Below are 16,222 nucleotides of genomic sequence, written 5' to 3'. Positions count from 1 at the left end.
TCCATCCTCATTCCTATGAGCTTTCCAGCATTGGTGTCAGAGGAGCTGTGCCTTTGGCCTGCTCAGATTGATGCTCAGCTCTTCATTCTTCCAGGCAGACTTGGCATCTGCAGAACCTGAGCAGGCGATGCTCCTTGGGAAGAAACACAGCACAGATTTTGGAGGAGAGTCTTCCTCTGGGAAACTTGAACACAACATTCTCCAAGTCACTTCCACCTCTGTTTTTAACTCATTTCCCACAGGTTTAGCTGTCCCATAACCAGACACAACTTCTTGATTCCATTGTGAGTCAGCAGCTCCGTTGTAGGATCCCAAATAACACCAAATATTGGGATAACGCACCTTGTCTGGCTGTGTCACCCCCAGAATTTACTCACAGCCATCCAGCCATACACAATGCTGTGTTGTTGGGACCTCTCGGGTTTTCTGTGGTCGAGATGACCCAGAGGTGTTAGAAAGTCTCTTTTTCCCAGCTCTGAGAAGGAGTCAGGATTCTTCAGCTGTGGTTTTTAATGTTGTTTATTCTCTGTTATCTATAGCATTCTTTCCCTGACCTGCTGAGATCTGTCTAGCAAGTCACACTGACCGCCTCAAAGATGGTGTTATCTTTTTATACTAAAAACTACATGTACATTATTTACAATAATTTCCCAATACCTATCACCTATGTTAGACAGTCTGTTTCTACTCTAAACCAATCCAAAAGTGCCACCATCACCCAGATGATGGAAGCTAAGAAGAAGAAAGAAGAAGGACAAGGCACACGCAAATCCCTCCATCTTGGCTTCTGAACTCTTATTCTAAAAATTCAAAATTCTACTTTTCTGTCTTGTAACAAACTAACTATCATTCTTATTTAAACTTTCGTGGCTTGTAAATCCTCATACAAGGTTGGTAATTTTTTCCATGGGTTAAAATCAAAGGCACAGGTGTCTTTGGCTTAGTGCCAAGGTCTCTGAGCCCCCTGGCAGGGGTTCGAGCCATCCAGGGCAGCCAGAGGGATTTCCTGGATTCCAACAGGGACCTTTTCCCGCATTTTGCTAATGAGTTCTGACCTTTTGCTGGGTGTTCCCTCATTTCCAGCCGCCGCCATCCGGGCGCCAGTCCCCAACCAAGAACGCCAACGGGAGCCCTTCCAAATGCCCCCGCTTTGTGAAAATCAAGAACTGGGAGACGGGCTCTGTGCTCCACGACACCCTGCACCTCAAAACTGCCATGGTGAGTAGAGCTGCCCCAAATTCCCCGAGCATCGATGAGTGCATGGCACAATTTCCAAGGTCGATTTACCCAGGAATGCAGAAGTGGAGAAATTCATGTCTTGGTTTGAACAGACAGGTGTCTGCTAAGGAAGGCAGGAACCTCCCCTGAAATGGAAAATGCAAACCCTCTCCCTCTGAATTATTATACTTTTGGAATTAGTGGCTCTCAGGTAAAGATAGGGGAGTAGCAATAACAGTTCTTTACTAGGAAAGAGTAAAACTAAAAATAAGAAAATGCAGTGATACAAAACAACACTGCCAGAGTCAGACCATGCCCTGTCCCCTGTGTGCCAGGGGGTGTCCCAGCCCCATCCATGGGGGCTCAGCCCTCCTGCAGTGCCAGCTGTGGCTCTGCTGCAGCAGGGATCCTGCACAAGGGGGGAGTTTTCCTCTGCAGCTCCAGGGCTGCTGCAGATGGGCCTGGGCTCCCTCTGGCCATGCAGGGCAGCAGAAAGCTGCTCCTCTGGCAATGCAGGGGGCAAAGGCTGCTGTGCTGGGCCAGGCTCAGATTGGATCCAGGGAGGAATGCTTGGCTCCTCCCCTGGGCGGAGCATCTCCCCATGGGATGCTGGGATTGGATCAGCCCTGCAGGGACACTCAGTGGCCATGGACAGCAGAGATCTCCTGGAGGGAGGGTTGGCTGTGGGAGAGATAAAGAAAAAACTGCCCATGGACAGCAGAGAACTGCCCCAGCTCTGACAGATGGGGACAGAACACACACCCCCAGCTACACCTTTCAACGTGAGACACTCCAGTAGCGTTTGAATTTCAAATCTGGTGCAATAACCAGAGAGAGGGAAATACATTGGGCTAAATAAGGAAAAGCATTTGACTTCATGCCAAGCTGGAGTGTGCACTCCATCTCTCCAGTACCTGATCAGGAGGGACAAGTGGTGACTGCACATGGCCTGGCTGTCACCACTCAGTGTCCCCAGCCAGCTGGGAATGTCCCTGTTTGTCAGCCACCATCACCCTCTGTGTGGGTGCTCACTGACTGCCCTAGCCCATTCCAGCAGTGCCCTGGTGGCTCCAGGACATCCCTGTTCCCTCCTGTCCCCTCAGTCCACGGCGTGCACCGAGCAGATCTGCATGGGCTCCGTGATGACCCCCAGCCCCCACATCCGCAAGGCAGAGGACACCAGGAGCAAGGAGGAGGTGCTGCTCCTGGCCAAGGACTTCATTGACCAGTACTACTCCTCCATAAAGAGGTGGGTGTTGCTGCTGCTGCCTGGCTAGCTCCGTGGTAGAACATGGGACTCAATCCCAGGGTTGTGGGTTCATGCCCCGCATTGGGCGCCATTTGTTGCTGTTCCTTTGTTTGTTGTGATGTGTTTGGGGATCACCTGGGGGCATCCTAAGCTGTACATTCACTGGTAGCAGCAGGCAAGCAAGGAGACACCACATGGATTCTGAGGGGGCTCATTGGATGAGGGTTTATGGGGGTCCCACCCCTGGGAGCAGCATGGTTTCTGAGGGAGAAGGGGGGAAGGAGGAGGGAGGGGGAGAGAGGGAGAGCCAAGGAAAGAAGGGCCAAGAGAGAGCTCTGGTCTGCATCCCACAGCCTAACAGGGAGATTCAAAGTGGGTGTGGAATAAGCCTTGTTCAATGGGATTACAGATCCATGATACTGCAGGGGAGGATCACAGGATTGGAATAAACCGTACATTTTCGTACATTTTCGAGGGGTGGGACAGAGCATAGCATTTAAATAAAATGTAACACCACATGCTGCCTCAGCCCAAGGCTGCTGCTGGTGCCAAGATGTCACACGTGTCACCCAGAGCTGCCCTCACCCTGGGGCCAGCACAGGAAGGAGCTGGAGCTGCTGGAGGCAGTGCAGAGGAGGCACCAGGATGATCAGAGGGATGGAGCAGCTCTGTTGGGAGGAAAGGCTGAGAGAGTTGGGGTTGTTCAGTCTGGAAAAGAGAAGCTTTGGGGTGACCTCAGTGTGGCCTTCCAGTGCCTGAAGGAGGCAAAAAAAAGACATGGAGAGAGACTTGAGGCAAGGCATGGAGGGACAGGACACAGGGAATGGCTCCCACTGGCAGAGGGCAGGGATGGGTGGGATATTGGGAATGAGGAATTGTTCCCTGGCAGGGTGGGCAGGCCCTGGCACAGGGTGCCCAGAGCAGCTGTGGCTGCCCCTGGATCCCTGGCAGTGCCCAAGGCCAGGCTGGACATTGGGGCTTGGAGCAACCTGGGACACTGGAAGGTGTCCCTGCCATGGCAGGGGATGGAAGGGGATGAGTTTTAAGGTTCCTTCCAGCCCAGGCCATTCCATGATTCCATGATGTAGTCTCCCACCCATGCTTGTCACAGCAGGGGGAGGCTCTGGTGCTCCTTCAGCAGCTCCTTCTTGAGTAGAGTTTCATTCCTGGTGCTTATTGTGTCTCTGCACAAGCCACTGCTCTGTCCCCCTGGTCCTTGCCCTCCTGCCATCCCAAATCTGGGATAGCCATCCCCACAATCCCTGTGGCTGTGTAGGAACAAGGTATTCCAAGTGGAGAGCAGCATCATTCCCTGCCCTCCACCTGACCCTCCACCTCCTCTGCTCCCAACCTTCCCAGATCCGGCTCCAAGGCCCACATGGAGAGGCTGGAGGAGGTGACCAAGGAGATTGAGACCACTGACACGTACCAGCTGCGGGACACGGAGCTGATCTACGGCGCCAAGCACGCCTGGAGGAACGCGGCGCGCTGCGTGGGCAGGATCCAGTGGTCCAAGCTGCAGGTGAGCACCAATCCCACCACAAACACCCAGGGGATTCCTGCCAAAGGGTGTGCTGGGGTTCTGGAGAGGCAAATTCCTGCTCTCCAGCACCTGGGAAGCACAGCACAGGTCCAAGGGCAGCTGTTCAGCACACACAGCTCCTCTCATCAGCTGTGGGGTACTGACTGGCAGGAGCTGGAAAAGTGTCTGTGGGATGGGAGGTGAGGTGGCTGTGTCTGAAATGGAAGCTGGTGCTCCAGGGGATGTTTTCCAATATCAGATCCTGCTCCAACATCTTTCCTGCTGCTTCCAAACCTGTTGCTCCACCTGGAGAGAGGCAGCAGGGCACATTTGTCCTCAGTACTGAGATCCAGCAGGGGAGGGTTTGGCTCAGTGCCCTTTTGGCAAGGGAATCACAGAACAGGACTGGAAATCAGTGATCCCCAGGGAATCCCTTGGTACAGAGCTGTGCTCTCCTCCTGTAACCTGGAACAAATCCAGTGCTGCTGAGCAGCTCCTGTGGCTGCTTCACACAGGGAATGGGACAGCCACTTCTGTTAATCCCCCTTCCTGATTTCCCCATGCTTTCATGGATGCCCTTGGATCCCTGGCAGTGTCCAAGGCCAGGCTGGATGGGGCTTGGAGCATCCTGGGATAGTGGAAGGTGTCCCTGCCATGGGCAGGGGGTGGAATGAGATTCTCTTTAAAAGTCCCAACCCAAACCATTCCATGATTCCGTGATTCCCTGTCCCTCAGCCCTGGCTGGCACCTGTCCTGCTCCAGCTTTGAGTGCTGATCTACAAGAGAAGCAGAGCAGACTCTGTAATTGTTGGGGGATGAGGCAGGAACAGCAGCAGGTTGGGAGCATGGGAATGAGGAGGTTTTTTGCCTGAGCAGCAGATGAGTCACCTCTCCAAAGCAAAAGGGGCAGCTGGATTAGACATCCACGTGTTCCAAAGGCAGAGAACACATAATTACGGAGCTTTAGATCCCTGAGAAGCCACAGTGGTGCCTGGAGTTCTCCATGTGCTGTGTTTCCTCTGCCTGGCTCTGCCCTAGGAGCTGGAACATCCCCACAACTGCTTCCCTGTTCCAGGTGTTCGATGCCCGGGACTGCACCACGGCCCATGGAATGTTCAATTACATCTGCAACCACATCAAGTACGCCACCAACAAGGGGAACCTCAGGTGAGCCACCAGAGAGTCACCAGGCTTTGGATCCGAGGGCCTCTGGATGAGTGGAGACCCAGCTGGAGCTGGGTCTGGGCACTGCACAGCCAGCAGCAGTTCTGGGAAGGGTTAGAAGGATCTGATCTGGGGTGAGGGAGTCCTGCTGGTCCAAGTCTCTCTCTTCTTGCTGTCTGTGGAACCTCAGAGGGAAGTTTTTCCTGTTATTTCCCCTTTCCTATCCAGCACAGAGCTCAGAGTGCTCTCCAGATCTGAAACCCCCTGTGAGCAGCCAGGAGCTGGGGACTGTGATGGTGTTCACAGGGGTTTTCATGTGAGGCAAGAGACGAGAATGTTGACTCCATATTCAGAAGGCTTATTATTTTATGATATACATTACATTAAAACTATACTAAAAAGCATAGAAGGAGAAGCTTCATCTCAGAAGGCTAGCTAAGCTAAGAATAAAAAGAAAAAGAATGATAACAAAGGCAGCTGCCTCAGACTCTCTGTCTGAGTCAGCTCTGCTGTGATTGGCCATTAATTACAAACAAGCACATGAGACCAATCGCAGATGGACCTGTTGCATTCCACAGCAGCAGATAACCATTGTTTACATTTTGTTCCTGAAGCCTCTCAGCTTCTCAGGAAGAAAAAAATCCCAAGAGAAGCATTTTCACAAAAAGACGTCTGCGACAGGGAAAACACCCCAAATTCCCCATCCACCAGAGCCACCAACACTCAGGGACTCACTCAGGGCGCACCCAGAGGTGGTGGCAGCGCTTTTCCTCCAGCACCTCACCCCTCCCTCAGCTCATGGCATTCACCAGCGCTGCCTTTTCCCCCCAGGTCTGCCATCACCATCTTCCCGCAGCGCACGGACAGCAAGCATGACTTCCGCATCTGGAACGCGCAGCTGATCCGCTACGCCGGCTACAAGCAGCCCGACGGCTCCGTGCTGGGCGACCCTGCCAACGTGGAGCTCACCGAGGTACCAGCCTGTGGCAAACCCCGTGGAGCTTGGGAAAGCTCCATGGAGGATTGGGGCTTAACCATAGGAGCTGCTGAGTCATGATGAGACAGCAGAATGAGCTCCTGTCTCTGACCCCCCCCTGCCCCAAAGCTTATCTCTGTAACCTTATAGGCCTCTATGCCTAACCCTTACTATTGGACAAGTTTGGATCCCCCTATACCCTATAAAAAGGGGCTGTTTTAGCCCATTTAACAGAAGAAGAGCTGTCGCTGGAACCTTTCACAGACTCCCCAAGATACCATCACTGTGGAACCGCCAGGACCTCTCTCCTTCTCCTCTCTCGCATCTGCTGCAGCCTCAGCCAAAGTCTCCCTCCCTAGCAAGCCAAGAGCTGAAATCCTGGGAGAGCTGAGAATCACTAAAGAGCTGACAATCACCAAACTTGCTAAGGCTAGCCTGCGGCAATGGCCACGAGCTAACTGGGCTTTCGGGCACGCTGTCTCTCTGAGGGACTGGGCTCCCGGACCATCCTTGCACTGCTCGATAACAAGGCCAAGATCGAGGTTTTATTATACCAGCCTGTCTGACTCTGCCCTTCCTGAGCCTTCTCCACTTGTCCTGCTTTAGGGCAAATTTGGGAGAAAACCCCCAAAGGGGGCCCCTCCAGAAAGCAAACCCACACAGCCCCTCTTCCCTTACCATTTTGGGAAGGATTCCTCAGGGAGAAGTGGAAAGAACCTGTTTATTGAACAGGCACAGCATTCCCAGCACACAAAACCTGTTTATTGAACATGCACAGCAGCCCCAGCACACAGAACCTGTTTATTCAACAGACACAGCACCCCCAGCACACAGAAGGAGCAATAGCAGGTGACACCACTCTGTCACTGCTCTGAAAAAGATGACAAATTCAGAAAGTCTCTCTTGGGAGTAGTTGCTCTGTTATCAGTCCCTCCTGTGCTGGGGCAGCTGCTGCAGCCCCAAGGTGCAAACTCTCGGTGTTCCCAGCGCCCAGCCCGGAGCAGGTTGGAGTGGTTCCAAAAAAGGGAAAGGAGAAACAGACCAGGGAAAAATTCAGACTGCTTAGCTAAACTAACTAATGAGCAGGAGCAAGAGCAAAGCAAAAAGCCAAAGCAGCACCACGCACTGCCCTGTCTGTGTGTCCCGCCAGCCATGGGGGAGCGGCTGAGAGCAAAACCAAAACAAAACATTCACTCTTCAGAGCCAGTCTTGAAGGCACAGAACATGATATCCAGCACAAACAGACTGGAGATATAAGCATCACAGCATCACCCTAGGACAGAGCTTCACCCAAAACCCTCTCCCAGGTCTTCCCTCCAGTGAAGCTGGCAGAGCTGGCAGGGAGATTGTGTCCGTGTCTCAGGGCTTTCCCATGTTTCCAGATGGATTTTCTTGGAAAGTTTCCTTTTCCTTGAAGTCTCCCAGGGCTTACACCACTCCATAATCACCTTGTCGCCATAAATGAGAGATGTGGCAAATGAGAGGTGTTTAAAAAACTTTTATTCCATTTTCACTCTCATGAAGAGGGTGAGGCAATACAGATGTTATAATTCACACCATCGCAATCAGAAGCTAATTATGTCCTAATTACAATACACTATAAGCATTTCTTGGCTTATCAGCTTTTTGCCACACCGTGCTGTAAATGCCTTAAAGCCAATCATCTAAAACTGCCCCTCCTGGGTCCCACCACAATGCATCTTTCATAGTTTTATTTCTCTAAACTATCCAGTCTTATTTGTGAGGCCATCCTTTGAAACTTGTTTCTAGCTCCATTTCTCTCCCAACAATATCTGTCCTATTCCATGGCATTTCCAAGTCAGCATTATCTCAAGGTTTGCATACAGATGCACACTGTGTGGGCCTTCTGGCAGGCTTTGAGAATTCTCTACAAATCCATTTCCCACATTAAACCCACGCTTCCCATGCCTGCTGGGAATTCTGAGCACTCCCAGAGGGAGGAGAGGCTGGGTCAAGCAGGTTGGGATTGTCCTGGGCAGCCCCACATGGGGAGGCTGGGTTTGTGTCACCCTCAGGGCTTTTTTTCCCAGGAGTAAAGGCTGAGTTTTGTCACTTTTCTGCTTTTCTCACCTATTTTCTCCTTCGCCACTACAAGCACATGCCATGATCCTACTGGGGATCAATCCCAGGCTCATTTGCAGCCCAAATTCCCCTGACTTGGCCATGGGTGGGCTGGGACAGTCCACCCCCTGTTGTATCTCCCTTTGCTTAACCACAAGGACAGAAATCCTGCCAGGACCTGTTCCTAGGACCACACAATTCCCTGCCCACAGTGTCTAAAGAGCTGGGACACCAATCCTGCCTTTATTTTCCCCACAGATCTGCATCCAGCAAGGCTGGAAGGCTCCGTACGGGCGCTTCGATATCCTGCCCCTGCTCCTCCAAGCCAACGGCAACGACCCCGAGCTCTTCGAAATCCCACCAGAGCTCGTGCTGGAAGTGCCCATCCGGCACCCCAAGTGAGTCAGGAGCAGCCCCAAAACTGCTCCAGGGGACCATCAGCTCCTCTGGTTCCACCCTTGCCATGGCCTGGGGCCTTCACTGAAGGCCCTCTCCCAGATCTTCCCTCCAGTGAAGTTGGCAGGGAGGTTGTGTCCAGGTCTCAGTGCTTTCCCTCATATCCAGACTGATTTCCTTGGAAAATTTCCTTTTCCTTGAAGCCTACCAGGGCTTACACCCCTCCATAATCACCTTGTCGCCATGAACAGCCCCAAAGGGAGGTACTGATGGAAATGTTCTTCTCAAATCTGTGACAGTGTTCACAGGGATCTCAGGTTGAGGGTAGAGACGAGGATCTGACTATGTTTCAGAAAGCTTGATTTATTATTTTATAATATATATTACATTAAAACTATACTAAAAGAATAGAAGAAAATGTTTCATCAGAAGGCTGGCTAAGCTAAGAATAGAAAGCAAGGAATGATAACAAAGGTTTGTGTCTCGGCTCTCTGTCCAAGCCAGCTCCCTGTGATTGGCCATTAATTACAAACAACCAACATGGGCCAATCATAGATCCACCTGTTGCATTCCACAGCAACAGATAATCAATGTTTACATTTTGTTCCTGAGGCCTCTCAGCTTCTCAGGAAGAAAAACTCCTAAGGAAAGGATTTTTCATGAAAAGATATCTGCGACACAAGTCCTTCACCCTGGTGGCAAAGTGACCTCCCCCATCCCCCTGCCTGCACTGGGAAGGGAATTCCTGGCTGGCTGCCTAATCCTGACCTTTCTCCTGGCAGGTTTGAGTGGTTTAAGGACCTGGGCCTGAAGTGGTACGGGCTGCCAGCCGTTTCCAACATGCTCCTGGAGATCGGGGGCTTGGAGTTCTCTGCCTGCCCCTTCAGCGGCTGGTACATGGGCACGGAGATCGGCGTCCGCGACTACTGCGACAACTCCCGCTACAACATCCTGGAGGTACCTCCTGCTGCTGCTCCTGGCGGGCCTCTGGAGGCACTGGGGAGCAGGCAGGACACTGGGAGAGCACAGGATGTCCCTTCTGGGTCCAGCTCTCCGCCCCTCAGTGTAGGAAGGACGTTGAGATGCTGGAACGTGTCCAGAGGAGGCAATGAGGCTGGAGAGGGGCTGGGAACACAAACCCTGTGAGGAACTACTGAGGGAGCTGGGGCTGCTCAGCCTGGAGAAAAGGAGACTCAGAGATGACCTCATCACTCTCTACAGCTCCTGAAAGGTGGTTGTAGTCAGGTGGGGTTGGACTCTTTCTCCAGGAACTGACAGAACCAGAGGACATAATCTCAAACTGCATCAAGTGAAATATAGGTTCGATATCAGGAAAAAGTTTTTCACAGAAAGGGTGATAAAGTTCTGGAATGGCTGCCCAGGGTGGTGGTGCAGTCACCATCCCTGGGTGTGTTTAACAAAGCCTGGATGGGGCACTGGGTGCCAGGGTTGAGTTGAGGCGTTGGGGCTGGGTTGGACTCAATGATCGTGAAGATCTCTTCCAACCTGGTCATTCTGGGAATTCTCCTGGAGCCACAGGGCCAAGGTTGGCAAGGTCCCTGTGTCCTGTGGGGCCAGCAGGTGTCCGACACCGCCAGTGTGATCCCTGTGGAGCTTCCCACAGGCTTCCCAAAGAATCTTAGGGATCAGCAGGCACCTGGTTGTGTGCTCAGGTGAGGCCAAGTGTTGAAACATTAAAGGGTGCAGAAACCCTTGGTGGCTCCTCAGGGACATGTGAGCCCTTGGGGACCCTCCAGCCGGTCCGATGGCTCAGGGAATGCCCACACTGGGAGAGACAAAGCCAAGCCATGGGAAGGTGGCCGTGCAGGGGGTCTGGATCCATCAAAACCTCCCAGGGAATGTTGTGCTATTAGAGGGGCTCCATCCCTCCCCAGTCTCCTAAAAACCAGAGGGGTGGGAGCAGTGTGAGTGTCCAGCTGGTCCTGGTGGCCTCCTCAGCAGCATTTGGCCACCTGATTCTGCTCAGGGAGGAGGAAAGGCCATGCTCGTGCCATGGAGAGGAAAAGGCAGGATTTCTTCCAAGAGGAAGGCACAACATCAGCCCTTCCCTCCCCTGTGGGTCCTTGTGCCAGCCTGGGCCTCTCCTCTGGGTTCCACTCCCCAAGCAGAGCTCTCCAGTCCTTGTTTCTTGGCCATTAAATCCTTCCCCTCCTGCCGTGTGTTGTTACAGCAAGTGGCCAAGAAAATGAACCTGGATATGAGGAAAACATCCTCGCTGTGGAAGGACCAGGCCCTGGTGGAGATCAACATCGCTGTGCTCTACAGCTTCCAGGTACCCCACCCAGACCCTGCTGTGCCTGAGCCAGCTGGAGGGACACAGGGACTGGGTGGGACAAGAGTGGAGACATCCACCCAAGCACAATGGCTGGAACTGGGCTGTGCATCCCAAATTTGGGCTGCTGCAGTGAGATTTAATAATCTCCACACTCTGGATGTTGTAAAACAACACCACCAGCACCTGAGTCCTGCTGGTCCAGAAGGAATATCCCAGCAGGGGGAAAATCCAGCCCTTCTGACCTATCCAAGTGGCAGGAACTGGCTCTTCCCCAGCCACAAAACCAGTCCTTGGCGAGCCAGCTTCAAAGGGGGAGAGTACTTCCCAGAGCTGGGCTGGAGCTGCCCTGCTGGAAGAGCTTCCCAAGGTTCTGAGCAGAGGAGGCTCCATCCCATCCATTCCCATCCATCCCATCCATCCCATCCATCCTATCTATCCCATCCATTCCCATCCATCCCATCCATCATCCATCATCCATCCATCCATCCATCCATCCATCCATCCATCCATCCATCCCATCCCATCCCATCCCATCCCATCCCATCTTTGCTTGGCCCAGGACAATTAGCAGGGGGAACAGGGCTCCCATATCACATCTATTCTCAAATCACTTTAGAAGCCCCTTGGGAAGACCAAGATCAGCAGCCACCTTGGATCATCCCCAAAGACCATGGGAGTAAGGAGTATTTGTGACAAACAGCTCCAAATGTAAAATTTTGGCTTTTTCCCTCTGGGATGTGTTGACAGACTGCTGTCTCTGCTCTCTTGTCCCCCTGCAGAGTGACAAGGTGACCATCGTGGATCACCACTCAGCCACCGAGTCCTTCATCAAGCACATGGAGAACGAGTACCGCTGCCGGGGGGGCTGTCCCGCCGACTGGGTGTGGATCGTGCCGCCCATGTCGGGCAGCATCACTCCCGTTTTCCACCAGGAGATGCTCAACTACCGCCTGACGCCCTCCTTTGAGTACCAGGTACTGTCCCCACCCTCCACCGTGCCTCTGGCCAAGGGAGGGGCGGGAGAGGGAGCTCAGGAGGTGCAGGAAGGGCAGGGACACCATCCAATTCCTGCACTATGGAGGTTTCACCCCAGCATAGTGTAATGATGGGAGTTTGCCCCTCCGTGGGGATGTGGGACACCTGAGCTCCCAGTTTTTAATCACACTTTGGAAGTGCCTATTGGGTGGGTGAGGAAATGGCTGGAAGGCTCCTGGATCCCATTCCAGCCTGCAGGTTTGAGAGGATGGCTTCTGGATCCCATCTCCCAAATCCCATATCCCATATCCCATATCCTATATCCCATTCTAGCCTGCAGGTTTGAGAGGATGACTCCTGTATCCCAAATCCTCTCCAGCCTGCAGGTTTGAGTGGATGGCTCCTGCATCCTATATGCCATTCCAGCCTGCAGGTTTGAGTGGATATAGCTCTTGGATCCCATATCCCATATCCCAAATTCCATATCTCATAACCCATATCCCATATCCCATATCCCACATCCCATATCTCAAACCCCAAATCCCATATCCCATAAACCATATCCCAAATCCCAAATCCCATATCCCATTCCAGCCTGCAGGTTTGAGAGGCTGGCTCCTGTATCCCATATCCCATATCCCATATCCTATATCCCATATCCCATATCCCATATCCCATATCCCTTATCCCATATCCCATATCACATACCCCATCCCAGCCTGCAGGTTTGAGAGGATGGCTCCTGTACCCCAAATCCTATATCCCATACTCCTTGTCCCATTCCAGCCTGCAGGTTTGAGAGAATGCTCCTGCACCCAGGGGATACAGCAGTGGGCCAGGGGCTGCAGCCCAGCATGGGCTCAAACGCTGCTCCTGGGCTGTTGAACCCTGCAGACCATGAGGAAAATCCCCTCAGCAGACACTCCCTCGTTATCCAGCCTTCCCTGCTCCGGTGCTTTCCACACAAAGTGACCTTTAGTCAAGAGCCCTTAAGGAATAATCGCAGAGCAGGAGCAGTCTGTTCACTCCTTCCCAGCCCACCAGGCCCCCCGATGTTCCTGGCTCTGCCTGCAGCCTGCAAGGGCACAGAATGAGCTTCTGTGTGCCTGCTCTGCCTTCAGCTGCTTTCCCTTCCCAAAGGGCCTCTTAGGGAAAAAACCTGTGGCCAGAGCAGGGGAAAGGATCTGTTTCCATCACCTCTCCCCTTCTGGCGCTGTCTCCTTTTTGGCTGTGGCCTATTAACGCTGCTCTCAAGAGGTGACAGAGCAATTGGCCAGATGCTGCTACAAGCCAGGAGGGTTTATTAGATTGCAATTTTCCTGGGCATGTTCCATACCCTAAACAAACCCCCACAAGGCTCCAAGAATCAGGGACACAGAGAGGAGAGGCAGAGCTGTGCAGTAGCAGCTATTCCTGCCCTTCCTGATGGGAAGAATTTAACTCTCAGTGCTGTGGGTGCTGCATTTCTCCAAGCTCTGAGCACTCCCCACCCTCTCTGATCCTGCTTTTCCCTCTCCTAGCCGGACCCCTGGAACACCCACGTCTGGAAAGGGGTCAATGGGACACCCACCAAGAAGAGGGCCATTGGCTTTAAGAAGCTGGCAAAGTGAGTACCAGCAGGCTCTGGAAAGGCCTGGAATGTTTGGGGATGGTCCTGGGTTTAAGCACCTATGGGTGTGTGCATCACCCTACTGATGATGGGCTCTGATTTGGGCTTTGGGCCACTGAAGGCTTTACCTGCCCTGAGGGACATTTGGGGACACAGGCAATCCTTTGAGCACCCCCTCAGACCACCAAAAGGGGTGTGACCAGGTAAATCCCAGATCCTGGGTACTGTTTGTTCTCCAGAGCTGTTCATTCTCTGGTTAGGAGGTTTTGATGCTCAGATATGGCTTTCCCACTTTTGGAGGGTGTTTTGCCTGTTTTTTCCTTTCCTTGGGGCAGGAAGATCCCCCCTCCCTCTTCAGGGCTGTGCTGGCACTGAGGACATCAAACTCCTGTCCATATTCCTCCTTTTTCCTACATGAGGAGAACCTGCCCCCAGTGTGTGCCCAACCCTCCAAACACCTGCTTTGGAAGGAAGTGGGGAGATGAGAATGAGGATCTCCTTGCAGGCAGCAGATGGATCAGGGCTGAGCTGAGATTTGCACTTCATGGTCAGTTGACCCCTGGCAAGGGGCCACCCCAGTCCCTCCTCCCTGCCAAGGCTCCTCAGCAGCAGCAGGGATGCAGGAATGAAGCACAATTTGGCTGATTCTGGCCCAAATTCCTCCCCTGGGGGCCATTGGCAGGCAGGAGCAGGGCTGGGTGTGCCCTGGGGATGGTGGCCAGGCTGCCAGGTGGCCCTGGCTCGTCACAGCATCTCCCCACGCTTCAGCTTCCCCAAATCCCTGCCATCAATTTGCTCCCACTCTTCAGCTGTCACCTCCTGCGAGCTGCTCTCCGTGGTGCATCCATAAACAGGAGCAGCAGCTGAGGAATGTGACACTGGGGCCGGGGGAAGAGCAGGAGGATTCATGGAGTTTGGAGGAAAAAATGCTTTTATTGCTCCCCTCTGCCCCACTGAGGGATGGTTTTATAAAAATGTGAGCGTGGCAGATCATTTAAAACAAAATGTCCATTGTTCCTGGTATAGGGAAAGGAATTGTTTTTGTAATTCACCATTAATCCTGTCTGGATCTGAGCTTATCAGCTGAAGAAGAGGCAGAGCCTTGAGCATGATTTGGTGCCTGCTCAGACTCAAAAATCTGCCTAAATCTGTCCAAATCTGAGGCTTCAGACATGCAGTCCCTGCCATGGGGACAGGGGACAGTGTCACCACAGGAGGACAAAGGGACAGAGCTGCACTGAGGGTGGTAATGCAGCAGCAATCAGAAATGTTCCTGGGGCTGACCCTGCCAGGGGCAGGCAGGATAAACCAGCCTGCAGGAGTTTCTACCTCTTCCTTCCTCTTTTTCTTCCCTAAATGATTCCCCAAACCCAGAGTATTCCTGGGCAGGAAGGGCAGAGGGAAGCTGGGCTCCTCCTGTGCAGTGTGACCACTCCAGTGTCACACACATCTTTTTATGAAAAATCTTTTCTTTAAGAATTTTCCTCCTGAGAAGCTGAGAGGCCTCAGGAACAAAATGTAAACAATGATTATCTGCTGCTGTGGGATGCAGCAGGTGCATCTGTGATTGGTCTCATGTGGTTGTTTCTAATTAATGGCCAATCACAGCCCAGCTGGCTCAGGCTCTTTGTCCAAGCCACAGACTTGTTATCATTCTTTTCTATTCTTAGCTTAGCTAGCCTTCTGATGAAACTTTTTTTTCCTATTGTTTTAGTGTAGCTTTAATGTAATATATATCATAAAATAATTAATCAAGATTTCTGAAACATAGAGTCAGATCTTAGTCTCTTCCCTCAACATAAAACCCCTGTGAACACTGTCACACTCCAGCTGCAGCCTCTGCTCCCCACAGCTCCTCTGGAGGGGCTGCAGGAGCCCTGCTGAACTCAAAAACCTGGGGCAAGGGCTGTCAGAGTGAATCAGGCAGCCCTTCCTCCTGCAGAGGCCACAGAGAGGCTTTGTGCTCCCTCAGCCTCCCAAAAATCACCTTTCCCTGTTGCAATAGCAGCCTAAATCCAGACCTGATGGATTTCTGCCCTTCTGGTGGCCCCATTTAAAGGCTTGGTGGTCCACTTAGGAAAAAAAATGTTTGGCATGTAGGAAAACCGGTGTTGATGTGATATAAATGTCCTTAAGATGACAAACCCACAACCCCTGTCCCCATCACGGTGCTCCCAGTGATGCCACAGATAAGGAATCAGCATTCCTGGTGCTGCATCACCTGGGCCACGGTTGGAGAGAGGCTGGGGACCCCCAGTGCCCCTCTGTGTGCCCCGAGCCAGGGGGAAATCTGGAGGAAAAGCCCCCAGGCATGGCTGGGGCACAGGAAAGAGCCAGCGGGGCACAAGGCTGGGGTAAATGTGCCACCACTCCCCAGCCTGCTCCTCCCAGGGGAGGGCTGGGTGTCACCAGGGTGCAAATCACAGGCACTGGGACAGCTGGGTGTGACCTCAGTGTCCCCAGGCTCTGTGGGGAGCAGGGCTGGGTTGGATTTAAGGGATGGAGGAGCTGCTGTTCCTCCTGTAGCTCTAGCTCTGCAGGTTTCTTTTCCTTTTCCTTTTCCTTTTCCTTTTCCCTTTCCTTTTCCCTTTCCTTTTCCCTTTCCTTTTCCCTTTCCTTTTCCCTTTCCTTTTCCTTTTCCTTTTCCCTTTCCCTTTCCCTTTCCCTTTCCTTTCCCTTTCCTTTCCTTTCCTTTCCTTTCCTTTCCTTTCCTTTCCTTTCCTTTCCTTTCCTTT

General features: G+C 52.6%; 1 protein-coding gene across 4 annotated transcripts in view; it reads left to right on the top strand.

Annotated features, from left to right (window-relative positions):
• The window catches only part of NOS1 (nitric oxide synthase 1), an 86,369-nt gene that overhangs the window by 52,473 nt on the left and 17,674 nt on the right, over positions 1-16,222 (top strand). For all 4 annotated transcript variants that reach the window (XM_074554591.1, XM_074554590.1, XM_074554589.1 and 1 more), the window contains exons 4-13: positions 1,084-1,218; positions 2,322-2,467; positions 3,827-3,989; positions 5,065-5,156; positions 5,985-6,126; positions 8,470-8,609; positions 9,390-9,564; positions 10,799-10,900; positions 11,683-11,877; positions 13,399-13,484. In XM_074554591.1, the coding sequence (XP_074410692.1) occupies positions 1,084-1,218; positions 2,322-2,467; positions 3,827-3,989; positions 5,065-5,156; positions 5,985-6,126; positions 8,470-8,609; positions 9,390-9,564; positions 10,799-10,900; positions 11,683-11,877; positions 13,399-13,484 (1,376 nt within the window). The remainder of the gene's footprint in view (positions 1-1,083; positions 1,219-2,321; positions 2,468-3,826; positions 3,990-5,064; positions 5,157-5,984; positions 6,127-8,469; positions 8,610-9,389; positions 9,565-10,798; positions 10,901-11,682; positions 11,878-13,398; positions 13,485-16,222) is intronic.

The sequence above is a fragment of the Zonotrichia albicollis genome, chromosome 18 (assembly GCF_047830755.1).
Source record: "Zonotrichia albicollis isolate bZonAlb1 chromosome 18, bZonAlb1.hap1, whole genome shotgun sequence".
Taxonomy (NCBI): domain Eukaryota; kingdom Metazoa; phylum Chordata; class Aves; order Passeriformes; family Passerellidae; genus Zonotrichia; species Zonotrichia albicollis.
This window is presented reverse-complemented; position numbering and strand designations above follow the sequence as displayed.